Source organism: Taudactylus pleione, unplaced genomic scaffold (assembly GCF_031769625.1).
Source record: "Taudactylus pleione unplaced genomic scaffold, aTauple2 ptg002751l, whole genome shotgun sequence".
Lineage (NCBI taxonomy): Eukaryota > Metazoa > Chordata > Amphibia > Anura > Myobatrachidae > Taudactylus > Taudactylus pleione.
In genome coordinates, this window is record NW_028287126.1 from 1,520,829 (window position 1) to 1,543,977 (window position 23,149).

At 49.1% G+C, this 23,149-nt stretch overlaps 1 protein-coding gene across 2 annotated transcripts in view; it reads right to left on the reverse strand.

The window, feature by feature from the left end:
• The window catches only part of CAPZB (capping actin protein of muscle Z-line subunit beta), a 47,794-nt gene that overhangs the window by 6,132 nt on the left and 18,513 nt on the right, over positions 1 to 23,149 (reverse strand). For both annotated transcript variants that reach the window (XM_088466293.1, XM_088466292.1), the window contains exons 2-4: positions 12,427 to 12,516; positions 7,286 to 7,407; positions 6,229 to 6,342 (exon numbers count right to left, since the gene is read on the reverse strand). In XM_088466293.1, the coding sequence (XP_088322419.1) occupies positions 6,229 to 6,342; positions 7,286 to 7,407; positions 12,427 to 12,516 (326 nt within the window). The remainder of the gene's footprint in view (positions 1 to 6,228; positions 6,343 to 7,285; positions 7,408 to 12,426; positions 12,517 to 23,149) is intronic.

The window sequence follows — 23,149 nt, forward strand, 5'->3', positions numbered from 1 at the left end:
CTGCAGCACAGCGCGTCCCCCTGCAGAGACAGACATAACGCTGTCTGTTAGAGCAGCCAATGAGAGTCAGACAGACTCTCATTGGCTGCTGCTGTGGAAAGCCGTGCTGAGATCAAGTGTCTGATCCCAGCATCAGCACAGCGTCCGTGCCCGGCGCTGGACAGTGTGTTTGTTCCCAGTGCCGGGTAAGCCACCGTGGCGGGTACCTGGTGAAGGGACCGACTGGTCCCTTTCAACAGCGTCGGCGGTAACGTGGTGGCGGGAGAAGCTTGGCTCCAGGCGCAAGCTAAGCGGAGCTCGCTGCCCGGAAGCCAAGAAGCGGCGGTTGTTTGGCACTGGCCGCAAGCCATACACGGCTCGCGGTCCACCAGCCAATGAGAGGCAGATGCGACGAGCCAATCATAGCCCTGCCCACTCGCGGCGTCTTGAATTAGACACCGCTGAGCGGGAACGTTCAGTCCTGCGGCGGAGGGGAGGAGTGAAGACCTCCCGAAGACAAGAGAAGAGCTGCAACAGTTCCAGTGGCCGTGCAAGAGGCCAGAAGATGGCGTGATCAAGAAGGAAGAGGCGGCGCCGCTGGTCAGGACAGGCCAGCGGCAGAAGACTGAAGCTGAAGACCGAAGAGGACTGCGGGGGTGAAAAGAAAAAGAGCTAACGAAGCTCCCCCCCGCAGCCTCTTCCACCGCAAGGGTAGGCGGCCTTGGGCCACCGTTATTTAATCCCTCCCTACACCACCAGGGGTGTCGGGCACTAGGCCCGTGGGATAAATTCAGGCAATAGGCCTCTGGGTATATAGGTGGGCACAATGCCAGGCTACATAGGGGGCATTAGGACCAATTGAAAGTGTGAGCGACCTGGGCATTAGGTCCAGGTCACTAAAGGGCAAATCGTTGGGCCAATACTGGAGGCAATGCATAAGATGATTACTACTAGGGATAAAGCATAGGGGGGGGGGGACTACTACTAGGGATAAAGCATAGGGGGGGGGGCTACTACTAGGGATAAAGCATAGGGGGGGACTACAACTAGGGATAAAGGATAGGGGGGGGGGGGGACGACTACTACTGGGGGCAATGCCTAGGGGGACTAAAGGGCATTAATGTGCGGCATAATGTGTAAAGGGCATTAATGTGCGGCATAATATGTAAAGGCAGGGCAGGGCATGGCTGTGTGGCATCATTTGTATGGGGTTAGAGGAGGTCTGAGAGGCAATTATGATTGGACCCAGAAATGGTCAGGTACCCTGGGACCCACATTTTGTCACTCAGCGCGATCACTGAATGTGCAACACACACAAATACATCATTACTAGTGTGACTAAACATGAGCAGCGCCTGATGCAACTGCGACACTGAGCCGGGTACATCGCAGTCGCCTGTGTCACATGGCAGATTATTTTCTTGCTGCACTGACAAGGTTTTGGGAAGCATATTGTTGAATATAATTAATTTAACATGTCGTTTCCCCACCTCCCACCTCCCCAGGTGACTGGAGCCTGCTGAGGGATCTGGTAAACAACCCGCACACGTCAGGGCCCCTGCTGACAGTATGTATGGTATATACGGATGCATAACAGCGGCCGGTCCGTGCTCACAGTATAACCTCGTCACTCGGTATTGCCGGCTCCATGACCACGTACTGTAAAGATGTAGCACGTTCTACGCAGGACATGCACCTGAAACCCCTTTGCTGCCCAAGGGACCTGCACGCCATTACCTCTACGCCAGTGAGGGGATAAAGGAACCCCAACGTGTGGGCGCAGGGCGTGGAGCAGCCTCTGCATTACAGGCTGCTCACAGCAGGAATCGCTGCAGACCTCGCTCTACCTACAACAGCAGCTTCTGATCACTCGGAACAACATGAAACAGGCTGAGAGCGCTGGGGGGGGGGGGGGGGGGTAGCGGGGACAGCGCTGCAGGATTGATGTGGTTGAGCCTGATGAGTTTTTACATAACAGCTTTTGTGGGTATTTGAAGAATGTGCTAAAACGATGTTAGAAACCACACAAAGCCCCTGGAGAGGAACAGGTCTGCCAGACCTAACAGTAACCACATGGTAAGGCCGGCCTGGCGCTCGCTGGACCCCTTCAGGGCGGGACGCTGCACTTCTGGCCCACACTCAGCAAGGGGTTAATAAGACGCAAGCCAATCGCTATTCTATTAACTCTTTCCTCTGCATATTACAGGCACATAGAAGTCTTATCTACCGCAATCAGCAGTATAGAATGACCCTCTGTATGACAGTATCTAATACACAGATAAGAAAATACCACCCCCCCCCCCCCCACCTGGCATAAAGGTGGAGCAAAGTCACCTGTTTGCAGCCTACTTAGGTGTGCAGCACATGACACAAAACTACCAATCAGCTACCGTTTTACCACCAGGAAGTGATATTGCGCGAATAACGGCTAATTAGTCTCTATAGAGGCTTCGGTGAGCCGACGATTGGCCACTTCCCCCCCCTACGGTTGCTCCCTTTCTTTATTGTATTTGGGAACGCCTCCTTATCCCATCATACGTAGGCGATGGAATGATTTGTGACGCTATCCGGAAGCCTTTGCTCAGCTATGACTTCTCATGTAGAAATTGGATATAGCGCTTTTTGGACCCCCCACCACTTTATTCTGTATCCAGATCCCCACTACAGTGTTCGTTTATAAATACATCAATAGATTAAAAAAAAAGCTAAAGGCCCTCCAGGCCCAAAGCAGCCAGTGTGTAAATCTATGGGGTAACCACCACGTCCCGAAATAAGGTTCATCAATGTAAAAAAAAAGGAGAAAAACACTGGTGTGTTATCTTATAAATACATCAATAAAACCGGACAAAAAAAAAAAAGCGGCAGAGCGCAATTGTTCAGGGGCCCACAATAAAATATTCAGGATACCCAAACATTAGCGATTCCCACCCTGGCCGGGAATAAAGGGGTGAGGGGGTGTAACTCATTCACCCCAATACGCCATTTCGTCAGCTGTACTCCGCTATCATACTGTCCATTATTGCGCAGTCCCTATTACACGCAGAACTCTCATACAAAGCCCAAGATTTCACAAACTGTCTCCTACACATCCCGCCGCTCTCACTGGTCGCATTCAGCGGCTTCAAACGGTCCGTCCAGAAAAAGTCTCTAAATAGTAATATGACTAATGGTAAGGAACATCGAGATCACAGCTCGGAACCGCAGGAGGGGGGGGGGATTCCGTCATCAGGACAAATAAACATCCTCACTGCAAAGCCAACGTCGTGAGCTGGCAACTCATTCAGTGTACTATCCTAACCCAAGGGTAGGCTGGCCGGTGGCACAATAAGTCCCAGCATGCCATGCCAGCAGCCACCATAATTCTACACGGCACTACAGGTCCCAGGATGCTCTGACAGCTGGGGCTCGAAAGGGTAAATAAAGACTTTTAGAGGACGCTGGGACTTTTAGTCCCACGATAAGAGCCACAGGTTGTTCTCGGTCCTGAAGTGCTCTCCAGCTATTGAATGCTTCCCATGAGTAACTGAAGCTCTCGGAAAAGCCCCTCCAGACTGATCCAGACACAGCTGTTATTAACCGCAGCATAATTGGCGCGTCCGAAATGGCGCTCGCCGGCTGCAAACAGGTATTTGGGAGAAACGTGTCCCTAACTAGCATGCCAAGGTTCTCATATCAGACCTACATCTGCATATCCCAGCAAGCCTGGAGGAGTGTAACATGAGTAGGATACAGAGTCCCCGGCTCGCACGGAGCCCATCCACGACACATCCTCTGCAAGGTCTGCGCTTCCTCAACGTCTGGGGACAGAGGCTCCAACATGTCTACTTACAGGTTATCTCTCTCCCTCTCACACTACGTGGCTCCACCCGAAAATCACACAGCACCTTATATACTAGGATGTCACTGGGGGAGGGGCTGAAAGTTATGACAGGTAGCAGTGTGCGCATGTCATCACTGGGGGAGGGGCAGAAATGTGTGACGGGCAGCAGTGTGTACATATGTCATTGGGGGAGGGGCTGAAAGAAGCGCATGATGTCATTGGGGGAGGGGCTAAAAGACACCAGGAATGAGGCGCATGATGTCATTGGGGAGAGGGGCTGAAAGAGCATGATGTCATTGGGGGAGGGGCTAAAAGACACCAGGAATGAGGCGCATGATGTCATTGGGGAGAGGGGCTGAAAGACACCAGGCATGAAGCACAGACAGTGTAATTGTTAGCGTTCCTGCCTCACAGCATTGAGGTCGTGGGTTCGATTCCCACCACAGCCCTACCTGTGTGGAGTTTGTATGTTCTAACTGTGCTTGCGTGGGTTTCCTCCGGGTACTCCGGTTTCCTCCCACACTCCAAAAATATACTAGTAGTTTAATTGGCTCCCAACACAAATTAACCCTAGTACGTATGTGTGCAAGTGATAGGGAATATAGAGTGTAAGCTCCACTGGGGCAGGGACAGATGTGAATGGTAAGATATTCTCTGTAAAGCGCTGCGGAATATGTGTGCGCTATATAAATAACTGATAATAATCACATGATGTTATTGTGGGAGGGGCTGAAAGACACCAGGAATGAGGCGCATGATGTCATTGTAGGAGGGGCTGAAAAACACCAGGAATGAGGCGCATGATGTCATTGTGGGAGGGGCTGAAAGACACCAGGAATGAGGCGCATGATGTCATTGTGTGAGGGGCTGAAAGACACCAGGAATGAGGCGCATGATGTAATTGCGGGAGGGGCTGAAAGACACCAGGAATGAGGAGCATGATGTCATTGTGGGAGGGGCTGAAAGACACCAGGAATGAGGCGCATGATGTCATTGTGGGAGGGGCTGAAAGACACCAGGAATGAGGCGCATGATGTCATTGTGGTTCGGGCTGAAAGACACCAGGAATGAGGCGCATAATGTCATTGTGGGAGGGGCTGAAAGACACCAAGAATGAGGCGCATGATGTCATTGTGGGAGGGGCTGAAAGACACCAGGAATGAAGCGTATGATGCTATTGGGGGAGGGGCTGAAAGACACCAGGAATGAAGCACATGCTGTCATTGTGGGAGGGGCTGAAAGACACCAGGAATGAAGAGCATGATGTCATTGTGGGAGGGGCTGAAAGACACCAGGAATGAGGCGCATGATGTCATTGTGGGAGGGGCTGAAAGACACCAGGAATGAGGCGCATGATGTCATTGTGGGAGGGGCTGAAAGACACCAGGAATGAACCGTATGATGTTATTGGGGAGGGGCGGCTTGTGTAAACATTTTGGAGTTAACTTCTTCAAAGAGAACCTATTGCTGATTTTTGTGAATTAAATACTGTATCTTGCGGACTATAAGAGATCCCAGTACATCTTATGGCAAACAAATACATTTATCCATCTATGCCTATTTATTTAACCACTGTACAAATTAAGTTTTTGCGATCTGGCATATTAGCATTTCCTTGGTGGGGTGGGTGCCCTGGAGGGCTATAGGGGGAACTCAACATATGAGCTGTATGTTTCAGCTTGTGTAGGGTCTCATGCAGGACCCCCTGTATTATGAAGCCAAACCTGGAATCTCCTCTCTTCTATGTCACAAATGACAGAGCCAGGGGTGTTCTAAGCTATGTGAATACAAGACCCCCCCCATCAAATTCAAAGGATGACCAGCTATAACTATTACTGTACTAAAGAGAAACATCTATATAGCCATTTCATAGTCACCCATGTTACTTGTATAAGGTAGAACAGACAGCATGTCGGGCCGGGAGGGCGGCACATTGGCCTTACAGACCATCTCTGTCCCACACACACGGCATCATTACCACAGCCGGCCGTGTGCCGATTCCTAACCACAGCTTGTGTTCACATCTCCATAGGAAACGAATATATATATATATAAAAAAAAAAAAATAGAAGCCGTCCCAAAACCCCGGCCAGTTCCCTGGGGCTCAACGCTCTGCCCAGGCAGCTGGAGAAACGCTTGTCCAATGTTCAGGGGATAAAAGCAGAGTGATGCGGAGACCGCACTCGCTGATGAGAGCCATGACCTCATAATTACATCACACTGTCTGCGCTGAGTCCAAGCCCATGGTTCTAGGTTGCCCTGGTGCAGAGGTCCAAAACAAAGGAATCTGGCTTCAATCAACAGCATCCCACACACTAAGCTCCGCTTTTATAGAACACAGACCTTACAGCTGCTCTCCGAGACCCCCTCCCAACTACAGACCCTGCCCGAGAGAGAGAGAGAGAGAGAGAGACGGAAGGATAACCCACAGGTCTCTGTACTGGTCGAAGGCATTGTTGGCTTCCACCTCCAGCTTACGCAAACGGGCGGACGGCATGGCTCCATCTTCCAAGGGGGGATCGTACTTATTGCTCCAGGGTGACCTGTTGGGGAGAAGAGAATCAGTTACTGCGCATTTGAGGTGATGGGGGGAAATGGGATGAGTTAAGCTACAAACTGGTATAACACTGGTCTAACACAATATATCTTTCCCTGTGACGGACACATTTCCAATATGTATTATATGTGGCCAGTGGAAAAGGCTTAAAAGATGATCCCCCATTTCTTTACTTTCTGTATCCTATTAGTAGTCAGGATCCAGCAACAGGGGAATACACAATACATAGAAGGGTTTATAAAGTTCCTATGAATGTGACTTATTTAAAAAGGAGAAAACAGCCCCATTGTACTGTAATCCAATCAACACCTGCGTGAACTTGAAGTGGGAGTGGCTTGGAAAACAAGCAGCCAATCAGAGCATTTAGACGCTAAGCGTAACGATGTGAGACTCCAGCACCCAGATACGGGAAGACCTAAAGAGATGTACAGTGGCTGTATATAGTGAAATCTATGGGGTATATGTAATAAGCTACGGACTTCACGCAGTGGCGAGTGCTGTGCGAGACTGTCCGATGTTTTTGTAGCGGTCATTTAAAAAGGCAAAATCCACCTGGTTTTGCCATTTATATGCCTGCTACTTTATAAAAAAATATAATAAAAAATAAAAATCAGGCAGTCTCACACGGGACTCACCAACGTTCGAAGTGCGCAGCCTATTACCCCCATACCACTAACAGGTCTGTGTTTTGTGTACAATTATAGATTTGTAATAAATTGGGACCAAATCCTTAAATCCTGTGTAGTTTTGGTTTACAGTCAGTGTTTTGTCCTCATTTCTCGTTAGTAAATGGCTATCTAGAGAACGGTTATTCTCAAACACAATGAAGTGGAAAAATACGGTGAACTGTAAATCCTGTAACGCAGCGCGGAAGGTGGAACGATCTATGGAAGGATAATGAACACGGACATAGTGGATCTGAGGCTCACCTGTAGGAATCGCCATCGCGGTTATAGTCACACAGCAGGTAGTCCTTCCCCACCACCTTGTCTCGAGCGATCTTCAGAGGCTGGTCCACGGAGGACAGAAGGTCTTCACAGAGACTAGGAACCTGGGCGAGACGAGATTCCTCAGACATACGCAGCCATCGTGGCGCTCTCCCAAATCAATACATGAACTAGAAGACTTTGGGGGAAATGTATCAAGCCTTGGAGAGATAAAGTGGAGAAGTGACCCAAAGTAACCAATCGGCTTCTGTCATTTATCTAGTGCAGTATTTGAAATGACAGAAGGCGATTGGTTGCTCTGGGAAACTACGCTGCTTTCGGTACATCTCCCCCTCAGCAAATACCAGATTTATGCGAGGTGCCAGCGGTTAGTAATTGGAGGTGCCCTGAAAGCTGCTATAAGCCTGCCGATGGGTAATCCCATTTTTATACCAGGAGTCGGTAAGTGCTATATTATGTGTCATTGATCATCTGGTTTCTGTACACGTGACCGTATAGTGCGACCGAACACCTGACCGCTATGCGCTGCGGTTGTCGTGCAATCCTCCTCATGCCAACATTACAATAACATTTATACTAGCACACGTGTGTGAGGACAATGTCACAGCACAGAGAAGACGTCACGCGCGTTTCCCTATGTGATGAACTAAACGGGAGCTGGGTTATGTTATTGCTAAACTAGCGCCGTGAGAAGATGGCAGCTTCCAGCCCCTGCAGAAGGGCCGGGCGCACCCCTCTAATTCCTCCAGCTCCAATAAAAGAGGAATGCTAAGAGCCCTGCGTACATGTCTCTCCTCCATGTCCCATCTAGGGCAGATGCTTAATTAGCAGGGTCTGCAAAAGGTGGGCGTACAGTTCACCCATTCATACGAGTATTGCCGTTTGATCTGCATCACTGTGATTTTAAACAACATGCCCAACTTAATGACACTTGTGTTTAATCCAGTGGTTCACAACCTCAACCCTCGTGTTTTCCCAATAGGTCGTGCTTGGGACGATCTCTGTCTGTGGAAGCAGGTGGGAGAATTACTGACCCGGCAAACCAGTTACAGTGTTCTCCCCAGGCTGTTTCCTGCGGGCGCATCGCCCGGCAGAAACAGCCTGCCGCCAGGCACTTTTCCCTGACGACCCCCCGACCCCTGCTGTGGAACGCTAGCCTCTGAAGTGACTGGAGGCTAAAGAAGCCTCCGATCGTTTCAGAGACCAGCAATCCCAGTGATGCACTGCGCGGGTGACGTCATGACGTCACCCGCGACGTGAGGAGCCTGCCCCGCGCGCCTGCTGGATATAGTTAGATCCAGTTAGCGCGAGGCAACGGGAGTGGGAGCATGAACGGCGAGCGGCCAGCAAGTAAAAGTTAGTTCTGGGTTGGGGCTGGGACCAGGGTGGGTCTGGGGGCACTGCATAAGGGACACTATTTAAACCTGGGGGCACTGCATAAGGGGCCAGTCTGGGGGCTCTATTTAAGCCTGGGGGCACAACATAAGGGACCAGTCTGGGGGCACTACATAGGGGCACTACTTCAGCATGGGGGCAATGCATAAGGGCAAAGCTAAACTACAGGGGGCAATGCATAAGGGCAAAGCTAAACTACAGGGGGCAATGCATAAGGGCAAAGCTAAACTACAGGGGGCAATGCATAAGGGCAAAGCTAAACTACAGGGTGCAATGCATAAAGGGGAAAGCTACAGGGGGCACTGTATAATGGGCACTTTTGACAGAGCCAGTGGGGGAGCAGCCTGTCGGCTGGATTGGTAAGGGATTTACCCCTTTTCCCGGCGCGCGCATAATTGCGAAGGCCCCCACCCGGCTACTTTTTGATGCCACCCAGCTGGATATAATTTCTGGGGAGAACACTCAGTTAACACACCTATGCGTGATGAAAGAAATCCACAAACACGCCGGACACAGATACGGGAGCCATCTATGAGGCGAGAGATTCGAGTCTGAGAGATGCAATCAGAACACTGGCACCTCGCAAACAGAAACAAAACTATTCTCACGCCTGCCGTAAGTGATGTTGGTCTTGCGTAATTCTCATGGATGGTCGCAGTTGAACATCTTAGAGAATTGAATCCCCACCCCCTATATACTTAGCGGTGTGACGCACAATGAAAATATAGAAAAAAAGAGTAAGTTTATTACAAGTAAACAGATGTAATTGTCAAAAAAATCAGCACATATAAAATAGATGATGGAGAAATGACCGAGGACAGTGGTCTCGCCGTGATGTACCGATCTCAGGGACCTCACGCTTGGGTGGGCCGCGCAGCATGTACCGTGGGTATGTAGGGAGATCAGCTATCAGCAATGAGAGAGGTCTCCGGAAGAAGTTGGAGAGGAGGGGTGCAACAATGAAACTTCAGAAAGTCTTTAGGGGACATTCAAGGAGGTTGAGCACAAAGAGAAGACAAATTGAAAGAAGTTAATGAGATGCTGATAGTCATCTCTGGGACAAGGTTTCTCTTGTCATACCTGGGACCCCAGCAGCCCCCCCCCAGCCTCACTCAACCTGGTATCTGAACAAACTTAATTAAACTTAACCACTTGCAAACCAACCATACAAGACTGCCGTCTTTGTCCAACCAGAAACCAGATACCGGCAGTGATGGCCAGCTGGGCTACAGACCAAGAGGGAAATGAGAGCATCCAGCCCGTCACGGGCCGACAGGTGGGAAGTGGAGAGGAGGTTATAACATGGCTCCATGTATCGCCTTACAGCATAACCCCAGAGATTCCTTTACAATCGCTCCCCTCCTACAACATTTAAAGTACAGTATTCGTGTATGAAGAGCGCTGGCGAAACAAGATCATCCTCCTACCTGCAAAACAACAGTTTCAACTGGCTTTAAGTGCTAGGCCCATAAAACAAGCCGGAAATGTTGAGTAAGGCCTGTGGACAAGCAGGCGAGCGCGGGCCAAACAGCGGACAAGCAGGCGAGCGCGGGCCAAACAGCGGACAAGCAGGCGAGCGCGGGCCGAACAGCGGACAAGCAGGCGAGCCGAACAGCGGACAAGGAGGCGAGCGCGGGCCGAACAGCGGACAAGCAGGCGAGCGCGGGCCGAACAGCGGACAAGCAGGCGAGCGCGGGCCAAACAGTGAGTGGACAAGCAGGCGAGCGCGGGCCGAACAGTGAGTGGACAAGCAGGCGAGCGCGGGCCGAACAGTGAGTGGACAAGCAGGCGAGCGCGGGCCGAACAGTGAGTGGACAAGCAGGCGAGCGCGGGCCGAACAGTGAGTGGACAAGCAGGTGAGCGTGGGCCGAACAGTGAGTGGACAAGCAGGTGAGCGTGGGCCGAACAGTGAGTGGACAAGCAGGTGAGCGTGGGCCGAACAGTGAGTGGACAAGCAGGTGAGCGTGGGCCGAACAGTGAGTGGACAAGCAGGTGAGCGTGGGCCGAACAGTGAGTGGACAAGCAGGTGAGCGTGGGCCGAACAGTGAGTGGACAAGCAGGTGAGCGCGGGCCGAACAGTGAGTGGACAAGCAGGTGAGCGCGGGCCGAACAGTGAGTGGACAAGCAGGCGAGCGCGGGCCGAACAGTGAGTGGACAAGCAGGCGAGCGCGGGCCGAACAGTGAGTGGACAAGCAGGCGAGCGTGGGCCGAACAGTGAGTGGACAAGCAGGCGAGCGTGGGCCGAACAGTGAGTGGACAAGCAGGTGAGCGTGGGCCGAACAGTGAGTGGACAAGCAGGTGAGCGTGGGCCGAACAGTGAGTGGACAAGCAGGTGAGCGTGGGCCGAACAGTGAGTGGACAAGCAGGTGAGCGTGGGCCGAACAGTGAGTGGACAAGCAGGTGAGCGTGGGCCGAACAGTGAGTGGACAAGCAGGTGAGCGTGGGCCGAACAGTGAGTGGACAAGCAGGTGAGCGTGGGCCGAACAGTGAGTGGACAAGCAGGTGAGCGTGGGCCGAACAGTGAGTGGACAAGCAGGTGAGCGCGGGCCGAACAGCGGACAAGCAGGGGAGCGTAGACGGAAATGCCTGTGGACAAGCAGGAGGTATAATTTCCAAAGTAGGCATCCAAAGAATGAATGGACTCCAGGATGGTAAATGACATATGCACCTTATGTATGTCAGAGAACACTGACCAGCTTGATCACATCAGAGACTACATGCAAACAGCTCGGCTCTGCTTCTAGCACCCCGACCACAGGCAGCTGGTATTACAGTATTTCTAGTCTGTATAATAACAGGTGAGGATAACGATCTCCTATCCCATCACCATGGCACAGACACAATGATGCCATTGGGGTAAGGACTTAGCAGCTCTAGTGAAGCAATGACAGGAACCGAAGACGGGACCAGCATAGGACTGCTCCAAAACTAGGCCCCATATCTACTGGATCCCTGCAACCCCCAGCAAGTAATTTCCTGAGCAGCGGCATCCCGTGGCCTCATACCCGCTCTCCTATGGAGCTGGGAATGAGAAGTGAGCATCTCCCTGGAATTACTGTCAGGGGCAGAATTTTGTGACTTTATTCTGCCTCTCCTTACAGGGGGGATTCTGTGCTGTAACCCCCGGCCCTCATGGCTTATGTGACCATTTATAGATTAGATTAGAGAGCAGTCACGTCTACATGGGCAAGCCACCCCCCCCCCCCCTCCTCCCTGGGATTAATGCCACAATCCCTGGCTTAATTAATAAGATATGAATGAGTGAACCAGGCTTTAGTCTCTGTCTGTCTCCAGTAAGACTCGCTCCAAGACTGGCTGCCTGTGTGGATCACAGGACGCCTGACTGACAGCTCGGCTAATGTGATCTAATTATCAGCACAGAGACCGTGACAGTGGCCATGGCAGAGGGGAGGCCAGAAGGCTCTGCTAATGAGGGCTAACAGGATTGCGCTCCATGCCACACATTGTGCGCTGCCCCCTCCCAGTGCGTCCTGCATTGTGTAACTGCTCCCCCCGTCTTCCTGTTCATCTCACCGCCTGTCGCACCTACATGCCCCTCGCCTTGTGGGGGCAGGACAGTACTCAGTGGCACTTGGAATATTGGGCATCTCAACATAGCAGCACAGTGAATACCCGTGGGGCTGGAGGAGAGGGGTACAGCACAGCTGGGCACAGGTGGGGGGGTGCTGTCACTCACTGGGTAAACAACGGAGAAGTCAGGTTCTTACCAGGTCAATGAGGTCACTGAGGTTCTTCTCAATCTGTTGGGGAGGGAGACGCCTCATTAAGTCCAAGGCACAGTCCAGCTGCTGGTCACTCTGTAACAGACAACGGGACACGAAAGCCGTCAGTCACCTGATCAGCAAATAAACAACAGGTAGCGCTAATTAAACACATCGGCCGCCCACTCCCCAGCAACCTGTGTGTGAATGGAGAGCGACCACAGCGGTTACTACGGCCTGTGCTTCTTCCCAGGAGATCCTGAAAACATGCACCGTTCCTGGGGCTGACCAGAGAAGCGCTTCCAATGTGCGGCTATTCTACCATGAGTCATGGATATCGCACGCATAGCTGGACACTGAAATCACCCGTGCTGCTTCTCTAGTGCATTTTGTTTTCTGGGTGTAGTCTGAAAATGCTAAAATATTTAAACCTACGCATTGTGGGATTTGTATTCCCCATTTACAAAGAAATCACATTCAGAGAGTAAGTACAAACTTCAAACTGAAAAAAAAAAAAAGAGAAAACATTTCTATGAATGTAAAGAAAATTCTCAATTTCATTATTCCAAAACAAACCACAACTCTATTCTAACGCACAGATTGTTCCACGAAACCAGACAAATCCTGTTACAAGCCCAAATTGTCACCCCGCCCCTTCCCAACAGTCTTGTCTCCTGTTTCTATTCTATATAATCCCTTTGCTCTAATTATTTCATTACTGATCCTTCAGGTCTGTACATTGCTTTGCAAAGCTTATAAAACCGGCTATGAAAGCTTCTCCTACATAAGGCACAGCGGCTGTCATCGCACCTTCCAGCAGGGGGAGCTAGTTTCTTCTCGGTGTGCTGTATAGATACCATGGGGGACATTTCCTGCGGATCAGTGTGTGAGCAGGCAGGGCTCACCCAAACGCACACCCCCATTTGCACACTGTATGGCTCGCTGGCAACACTCATGCAGTTTCATGGAGCATTTATATTTGGCCGCTCTCACGTTTGTCGTCTGAATTCGCCTCCGCTCGCAAAAGCCATCATTATTTATATCTGGAGTGGCGACAGCACTTTAAGTTGGGATTAGCGCGTGATCTCATCCCTTGCGCAGTGCCCGCGATCACTACACACAGACACCGCCACAAAGCAGGCTGCATCCAGCGTCTAAAGTCATGTACACCGCCTCCGTATACAGCAGATGGTGTGGCGTGAAGTGGAACGGCGTAACCCAGTATTGTGGCAACACAGACCATCAATTCGCTGGCATCATCACTGAGGCACGAGGCACACTCGTTACAGCGCAGCCTGTACATTTTTCTGTGCAGCTTTTTCAGTCTGTGACATCTGTGAGATTAGGTCTCCGCAATTATTACCTAATTATTATACCTTTCCAAATGCCAGATCAATCAGACATCACGCAATGCAGATAATAAGATTGTACTGGGGATAGGACAGGACTTGCTATGGGGCACACAGTGTACAAAGGGGAGGATTATTATTAAATAAAGAAAAGTTTTATTGAATCGTCACTAATAATATAGAGCAGAGTAATATAGAGGGGAAGGTTGTGGGCTAATGAGCCCAAAAACAAACAAAAAAAATAAATTAAAAGGTCTAAAACGACTAACTAGTGATGTAGACAAAAGGGGTGGTCAACATCAAATTACGGTAGTTCTAACTTGGAACCTTAATTTTTGGGCTTGCCCTCTATATTTCTGTGCTCAATATTAATGATGATTCAACGAAAGTTATATATAAAAAATAAAAAATTAATTATATAACTAATAATCCCATTCATACAGTCACGTGCCCCATACCAAGTTCTGTACAGTTTCTTTCTTCAGGGCCTAGAGCAGGGGTCTTCAAACTTGGCCCTCCAGCTGCTGTGGAACTACACATCCCAGCATGCACTGCACATAGTTTTAGCATGCTGTTATATCAAAAAGGTGGCAGTGCTTGCTGGGATGTGTAGTTCCACAGCAGCTGGAGGGCCAAGTTTGAAGACCCCTGGCCTAGAGCATATCAGTAAATACCAAATAGCAGACCATACACTGGGGCAGCTGTATGAATACAGCTGTACGAATGTTATTTTTGGATCCTCAGGACCCTGAACAGACCATGTGACGCTGGAAGTGGCTTTGATAGGAGAGCGTGGGACAGCTGGGAGCCCAGGGAAGAATTGCATACAGTAACCGGCTCCTCAGATAAACGGGGAGGGGTAATTAATTCCCGCAAAGTCACCAAATGCCGCCGACTACCGAGCATCACAGTCGCGGCAACACTGATATTTTCCTGCCTATCTCTACGGGCTGCGATGGAGACTTTAGCGCATGTTGCTGCGATTTGGCCATTGCGATCACCTAGAGTGTCCCCCACAGCTATAAAAGCAGAGTCTTACAACCTCGGGGCACAGCATTAACTACGACCTTCTGCCTGGGCTTTAAAACGCTCCAAATACGAGGTAACGTTAAACGCTTGCGCCAGGTTTCGGGACAGAAGATCCGTCAGTACGGTCACAAGCTGCCAGTCAAGTATTGCAAACAGTGACATGCACAATCTACACTAACAGCTACTCCTGCAAAGCCGAAGCCAAAACACGCCATGGTTCTGCCAATCACCCCCCGGTACACGCACACAGGTATGTTTCCCCATACAGACAGGCTTGCTCCTACAGGACTGAAATATGCAGCAAAGCCTGTGGCCTTGTGAGTCCAGGAATGCAGGAGCAGGCGGCCCCATCTGATAACAATCCCTCACCTGGCGCAGGACGGGCCAAAGCGGCAAATTATCAGCAGGACGCCATTACGGCAGTGTACATATTTCTACCATTTACATGCTGGACAGGAAGGGTGAAGAATGACACGACGTTCTATTCTATACACATCAACAGACAACAGAAAGTACAGACAGTAAAAAAAACCAGCACAAGAGGTCGTCAAGTGCCGCGGTGACATCACTGGACGGAACTCGCACAGATGTGGCAAACTGTGATCATAGACAGATGGGGGTGAAGAGATCCATTGATGTGGGATAATGATGCTACAAAGTGTGTGGAGTACGCACAAAATTACATTCTCGCCTCCTAATATTGTATTTCAATAATGAAAAGGATAAAGGCTAGAATTTAAAGGTTCTAGAGGCACTATGTACTACCACAGCATAAATACATTACCACCGCCACATACTACCACATCACAGAAACATTACCACCGCCACATACTACCACAGCACAGATACATTACCACCGCTACATACTACCACATCATAGAAACATGACCACCGCCACATACTACCACAAGGAGTAATACAGCATAGATACATTACCACTGCTACATACTACCACATCATAGAAACATTACCACCGCCACATACAACCACAAGGAGTAATACACCATAGATACATTACCACTGCTATGTACTACCACAGCATAAATATATTACCACCGCCACATACTACCACATCATAGAAACATTACCACCGCCACATACTACCACAGCACAGATACATTACCACCGCTACACACTACCACATCATAGAAACATGACCACCGCCACATACTACCACAAGGAGTAATACAGCATAGATACATTACCACTGCTACATACTACCACATCATAGAAACATTACCACCGCCACATACAACCACAAGGAGTAATACACCATAGATACATTACCACTGCTATGTACTACCACAGCACAGATACATTTCCACCGCTACATACTACCACAGCACAGATACATTTCCACCGCTACATACTACCACAAGGAGTAATACAGCATAGATACATTACCACTACTACATACTACCACAAGGAGTAATACAGCACAGATACATTACCACTGCTACATACTACCACAAGGAGTAATACAGCATAGATACATTACCACTGCTACATACTACCACAAGGAGTAATACAGCATAGATACATTACCACTGCTACATACTACCACAAGGAGTAATACAGCATAGATACATTACCACTACTACATACTACCACAATGAGTAATACAGCATAGACACATTACCACTGCTACATACTACCACAAGGAGTAATACAGCATAGATACATTACCACCGCTACATGCTACCACAGCATAGATACATTACCACCGCTACATACTACCACAAGGAGTAATACAGCATAGATACATTACCACCGCTACATACTACCACAGCATAGATACATTACCACCGCCACATACTACCACAGCACAGATACATTACCACCGCTACATACTACCACATCATAGAAACATTACCACCGCCACATACTACCACAAGGAGTAATACAGCATAGATACATTACCACCGCTATATACTACCACAGCATAGAAACATTACCACCGCTACATACTACCACATCATAGAAACATTACCACTACTACATACTGCCACAAGGAGTAATACAGCATAGATACATTACCACTGCTACATACTACCACAAGGAGTAATACAGCATAGACACATTACCACTGATACATACTACCAGGATGAGTAATACAGCATAAATACATTACCACTACTACATACCACCACAAGGAGTAATACAGCATAGACACATTACCACTACTACATACTACCACAAGGAGTAATACAGCATAGATACATTACCACTACTACCACAAGGAGTAATACAGCATAGATACATTACCACTGCTACATACTACCACAAGGAGTAATACAGCATAGATACATTACCACCGCTACATGCTACCACAGCATAGATACATTACCACCGCTACATACTACCACAGCATAGATACATTACCACCGCTACATACTACCACAGCACAGATACATTACCACCGCCACATACTACCACAGCATAGATACATTACCACTGCTACATACTACCACAAGGAGTAATACAGCATAGATACATTACCACTACTACATACTACCACAAGGAGTAATACAGCATAGACACATTACCACTGCTACATACAAGGAGTAATACAGCATAGATACATTACCACTGCTACATACAAGGAGTAATACAGCATAGATACATTACCACTGCTACATACAAGGAGTAATATAGCATAGATACATTACCACTTCTACATACTACCACAAGGAGTAATACAGCATAGATACATTACCACTACTACATACTACCACAAGGAGTAATACAGCATAGATACATTACCACTGCTACATACAAGGAGTAATACAGCATAGATACATTACCACTGCTACATACAAGGAGTAATATAGCATAGATACATTACCACTTCTACATACTACCACAAGGAGTAATACAGCATAGATACATTACCACTACTACATACTACCACAAGGAGTAATACAGCATAGATACATTACCACTGCTACATACAAGGAGTAATACAGCATAGATACATTACCACTGCTACATACAAGGAGTAATATAGCATAGATACATTACCACTTCTACATACTACCACAAGGAGTAATACAGCATAGATACATTACCACTACTACATACTACCACAAGGAGTAATACAGCATTGACACATTACCACTACTACATACTACCACAAGGAGTAATACAGCATAGACACACTACCACAAGGAGTAATACAGTATAGACACATTACCACTGACACATACTACCAGGATGAGTAATACAGCATAGATACATTACCACAAGGAGTAATACAGCATAGATATATTACCACAACTACATCACTACCACAAGCAGTAATACAGCATAGATACATTACCACTGCTACATACTACCACAAGGAGTAATACAGCATAGATACATTACCACTACTATATACTACCAGGATGAGTAATATAGCTATAGATACATTACCACTACAATACTACCACAAGGAGTAATACAGCATAGATACATTACCACTGCTACATACTACGACAAGGAGTAATACAGCATAGATACATTACCACTACTACATACTACCACAAGGAGTAATACAGCATAGATACATTACCACTACAATACTACCACAAGGAGTAATACAGCATAGATACATTACCACTACTATATACTACCACAATGAGTAATACAGCATATATACATTACCACTGCTACATACAAGGAGTAATACAGCATAGACACATTACCACTACTACATACTACCAGGATGAGCAATACAGCATAGATACATTACCACTGCTACATACCACCACAAGGAGTAATACAGCATAGATACATTACCACTACTATATACTACCAGGATGAGTAATATAGCATAGACACATTACCACTACTACATACTACCACAAGGAGTAATACAGCATAGATACATTACCACTACTATATACTACCAGGATGAGTAATATAGCATAGACACATTACCACTGCTACATACCACCACAAGGAGTAATACAGCATAGACACATTACCACTACTATATACTACCACAAGGAGTAATACAGCATAGATACATTACCACTGCTACATCACTACCAGGAGGAGTAATTCTAGACTTCTACACAATACAATGTACAACAAATAAATACCAACACATCACTGAAACACTACCACACTACTATACCGCACTGAAAAATAACACAAGAAACACAATACAACACTATACTGCTTCTACAAGTATTACATTACAGTAATATATACTACAGAGTACATCCCATTATCACTGCAGGACAATGCACAGGGGAGGTAACGACACAGACAGAGATAAGGAGCAGACAGCTCCAGCGTTCCCAGTGTGCAGGGGACGGGCGCTGTGCCTCATTCGCCTCGTCCTATCACACAACGCACCAGAACGCTCCCGTCAATGTATATAACTAGCCTATAAGAAAACATCCCTCCAATTTGCAATGGGTTAAGTAGCTGCTGAAAAGCGCATGGACAGATCATTGCGAATGAGCCCTAAAATCTGGGCTGGTGTGAATATCGGTGCCAGCTGGTGACTATATCACACGGCAGGAATGTAAATACGCTGCGCTGTTTATTCCAAGTATCGCTGTAGTGCGCGGGACGGCTCATATTTAATACTAAGTGACAAGTGCAGCGAGTGAGACTCCCCGTGCACCAGCGTATATACACAGGGATGGACTTTCATAAACAAGAACCGAGGATGGCGACGAGGGCTGAGCGCGCAGCTGCTCGGCGATACCCGCAGGTTGTGTCAGAGCCCCCCACCCACGTGCACCAAGTGATTACAGCACCGCTGTTTATCTTACTGACGGGATGTTTACATCTCCTGAGATCCCCTTGTTACAGGCAGAGAGGAAATCTCATTTCCTTTTATTTGCTGCCAAAAATCCCATCCGTGAGGAGGTCGGCTGGGTGCCTCGCTGCGAGCAATGTGCGGCCTTGGATGTCTTCTGCATCCTGGCTGGCTGCGCTCGCCTCTGTCAGCAGCTGGGAACCATTTGATGGTGACGCCAACCATTCAGCCCTAGTCACGTGTAAGGACAGCACCAGCACTCCCATGTATAACAGGAGAGAAGACTCTGCATCCAAGCAGAACAAGGATATCATTACCCTGCCTGAGGGATACGCATCACATCGGCGTAAACAGAAAGGCCGTACTTCCGCAGGACGCAGATCTGTCTGGCGTCAGACCCTCCCCATATCTGCGCAATAATCCACTTACAGCTCTGACAGCGTCCCGCCGACATGCAGGGAATGGGAATCCCCATTCTATACGTATTATTAACAAGTATGTAGCACCAGCAGACACCACAGTGCTTTACAATAAAGAGCAAACACCAATACAACAAGACTAAAGTAATAAGAGGGTGCAACACACAAGCTTACAATCTATAGCGGAGTGTAATGTAATGTGCTTAGCGCAATCCCAGCCACACATCAATGATGGTTTGAGGTCAAGTTGGTTGTTAGAGTAGAAATAAGATGGAGTTTTGCAGCCATTGTGTAGAAGGGGGGGGGGGGGGTACTTACAGAAACTAGGATGGAGTTAACAAGGTGTTTCTGGAATTTAATAAGCTGCCTGAAGCGGTGACTTTTCGCTTGTAACTTCTGAGGCTTGGTGTATATGGGTAGGTGCGGCCCGAAAAAGTCCTGTGACCATGAATGGGAGCAGGGAGTGGAATGAGGACACAGATGTCGACAGAGCAGAGGGGGCCAGTGGGGGGGGGGGGGGGGGAGGTAGGAGAATTTGTGATGAGACGGATGAGACGCGGTTTTACTACATTTTCTGAATAGTAGAAACAAACATTTAGTAAAGTACCGGCAGGACCGTAGGGATGAGAGCGCTGAAGAGCAGACGGCTTTGTTGTGCCTGGTGCAGAGTTAAAAGTGCGTCTGTGTGCAAAGCGCATTTTGTGCGTTTACGCAGCGGGCTTCCTTCTGAACTGAGCTCCAGAACGTGCAATGCAGTCGCCGCATGATTTCAATCTCACCGCCAGGCGTACGGACGCAGATACTCATTCATTGCCAGGACTGTGCACTTTGCACAATTTAAATCTAACTCTGCATTGGGCAGTTTGTGAGCATACAGCTGGTCACACAATCCATGCACTGCCACAGTTTTACTATTAGGGTATGTTAAAAGTGTGGCAGGGCATGCAGGGATATGTAGTTCCACACCAGCTGGAGGGCCCTAATGTTTGACACCCCTGCACTAAACGATATGTCGCCTGAACCGGTGGATCGGCCAGTGTGTACCCACCATCCGAGCTCCCGTGATGTCGTTCATCGCATCAACAGATAGAGCCTACATGCTGCGCAATCTTTTTGATGAACGACCCCCATGCTTGTGGATGCGGCTGCTGACCGACATATTGTGCGGTCGTTCACCAGTTCGTGGGGTGTCAAATGGTCGCACGATACGTCATTGCATCGTGCGTCGGCTGGGTACACACATCGTCTTAGTGTGTACCCAGCATAAGGAGTCAGGGTAAGTTCTGGAAATGTTCCTTAGATGTACATAACAGGATATAGATACAGAATGGGCAGCTCTGAGACCAGGACGGCACCTAGGCAGCAGCGGGCATTGTCGCCTCGTCACAGTAACAGAGATGTCAGGTAGGCAGCAGAGGAGGGGCAGCGTGCATTGTCGCCTTGTCACAGTAACAGATGTCAGGTAGAAAGCACTGGAGGGGCAGCGGGCATTGTCGCCTTGTCACAGTAACAGAGATGTCAGGTAGGCAGCAGAGGAGGGGCAGCGTGCATTGTCGCCTTGTCACAGTAACAGAGATGTCAGGTAGGCAGCACTGGAGAGGTAGCGTGCATTGTCGCCTCGTCACAGTAACAGATGTCAGGTAGGCAGCACTGGAGAGGTAGCGTCCATTGTCGCCTTGTCACAGTAACAGAGATGTCAGGTAGGCAGCACTGGAAGGGCAGCGTGCATTGTCACCATGTCACAGTAACAGAGATGTCAGGTAGGCAGCACTGGAGAGGTAGCGTGCATTGTCGCCTCGTCACAGTAACAGATGTCAGGTAGGCAGCACTGGAGAGGTAGCGTGCATTGTCGCCTCGTCACAGTAACAGAGATGTCAGGTAGGCAGCACTGGAGAGGTAGCGTGCATTGTCGCCTTGTCACAGTAACAGAGATGTCAGGTAGGCAGCACTGGAGAGGTAGCGTGCATTGTCACCTTGTCACAGTAACAGATGTCAGGTAGGCAGCACTGGAGGGGCAGCGTGCATTGTCGCCTTGTCACAGTAACAGAGATGTCAGGTAGGCAGCACTGGAGGGGCAGCGTGCATTGTCGCCTTGTCACAGTAACAGATGTCAGGTAGGCAGCACTGGAGGGGCAGCGTGCATTGTCACCTTGTCACAGTAACAGATGTCAGGTAGGCAGCACTGGAGGGGCAGCGTGCATTGTCGCCTTGTCACAGTAACAGAGATGTCAGGTAGGCAGCACTGGAGAGGTAGCGGGCATTGTCGCCTTGTCACAGTAACAGATGTCAGGTAGGCAGCACTGGAGAGGCAGCGTGCATTGTCACCTTGTCACAGTAACAGATGTCAGGTAGGCAGCACTGGAGGGGCAGCGTGCATTGTCGCCTTGTCACAGTAACAGAGATGTCAGGTAGGCAGCACTGGAGAGGTAGCGGGCATTGTCGCCTTGTCACAGTAACAGAGATGTCAGGTAGGCAGCAAAGGAGGGGCAGCGTGCATTGTCGCCTTGTCACAGTAACAGAGATGTCAGGTAGGCAGCACTGGAGGGGCAGCGTGCATTGTCACCTTGTCACAGTAACAGAGATGTCAGGTAGGCAGCACTGGAGGGGTAGCGTGCATTGTCACCTTGTCACAGTAACAGAGATGTCAGGTAGGCAGCACAGGAGGGGTAGCGTGCATTGTCGCCTTGTCACAGTAACAGAGATGTCAGGTAGGCAGCACTGGAGGGGCAGCGTGCATTGTCGCCTTGTCACAGTAACAGATGTCAGGTAGGCAGCACTGGAGAGGTAGCGTGCATTGTTGCCTTGTCACAGTAACAGAGATGTCAGGTAGGCAGCACTGGAGGGGTAGCGTGCATTGTCGCCTTGTCACAGTAACAGATGTCAGGTAGGCAGCACAGGAGGGGCAGCGTGCATTGTCGCCTCGTCACAGTAACAGATGTCAGGTAGGCAGCACTGGAGAGGCAGCGTGCATTGTCACCTTGTCACAGTAACAGATGTCAGGAAGGCAGCACTGGAGGGGCAGCGTGCATTGTCGCCTCGTCACAGTAACAGAGGTGTCAGGTAGGCAGCACTGGAGGGGCAGCGTGCATTGTCGCCTTGTCACAGTAACAGAGATGTCAGGTAGGCAGCACTGGAGGGGCAGCGTGCATTGTCGCCTTGTCACAGTAACAGAGATG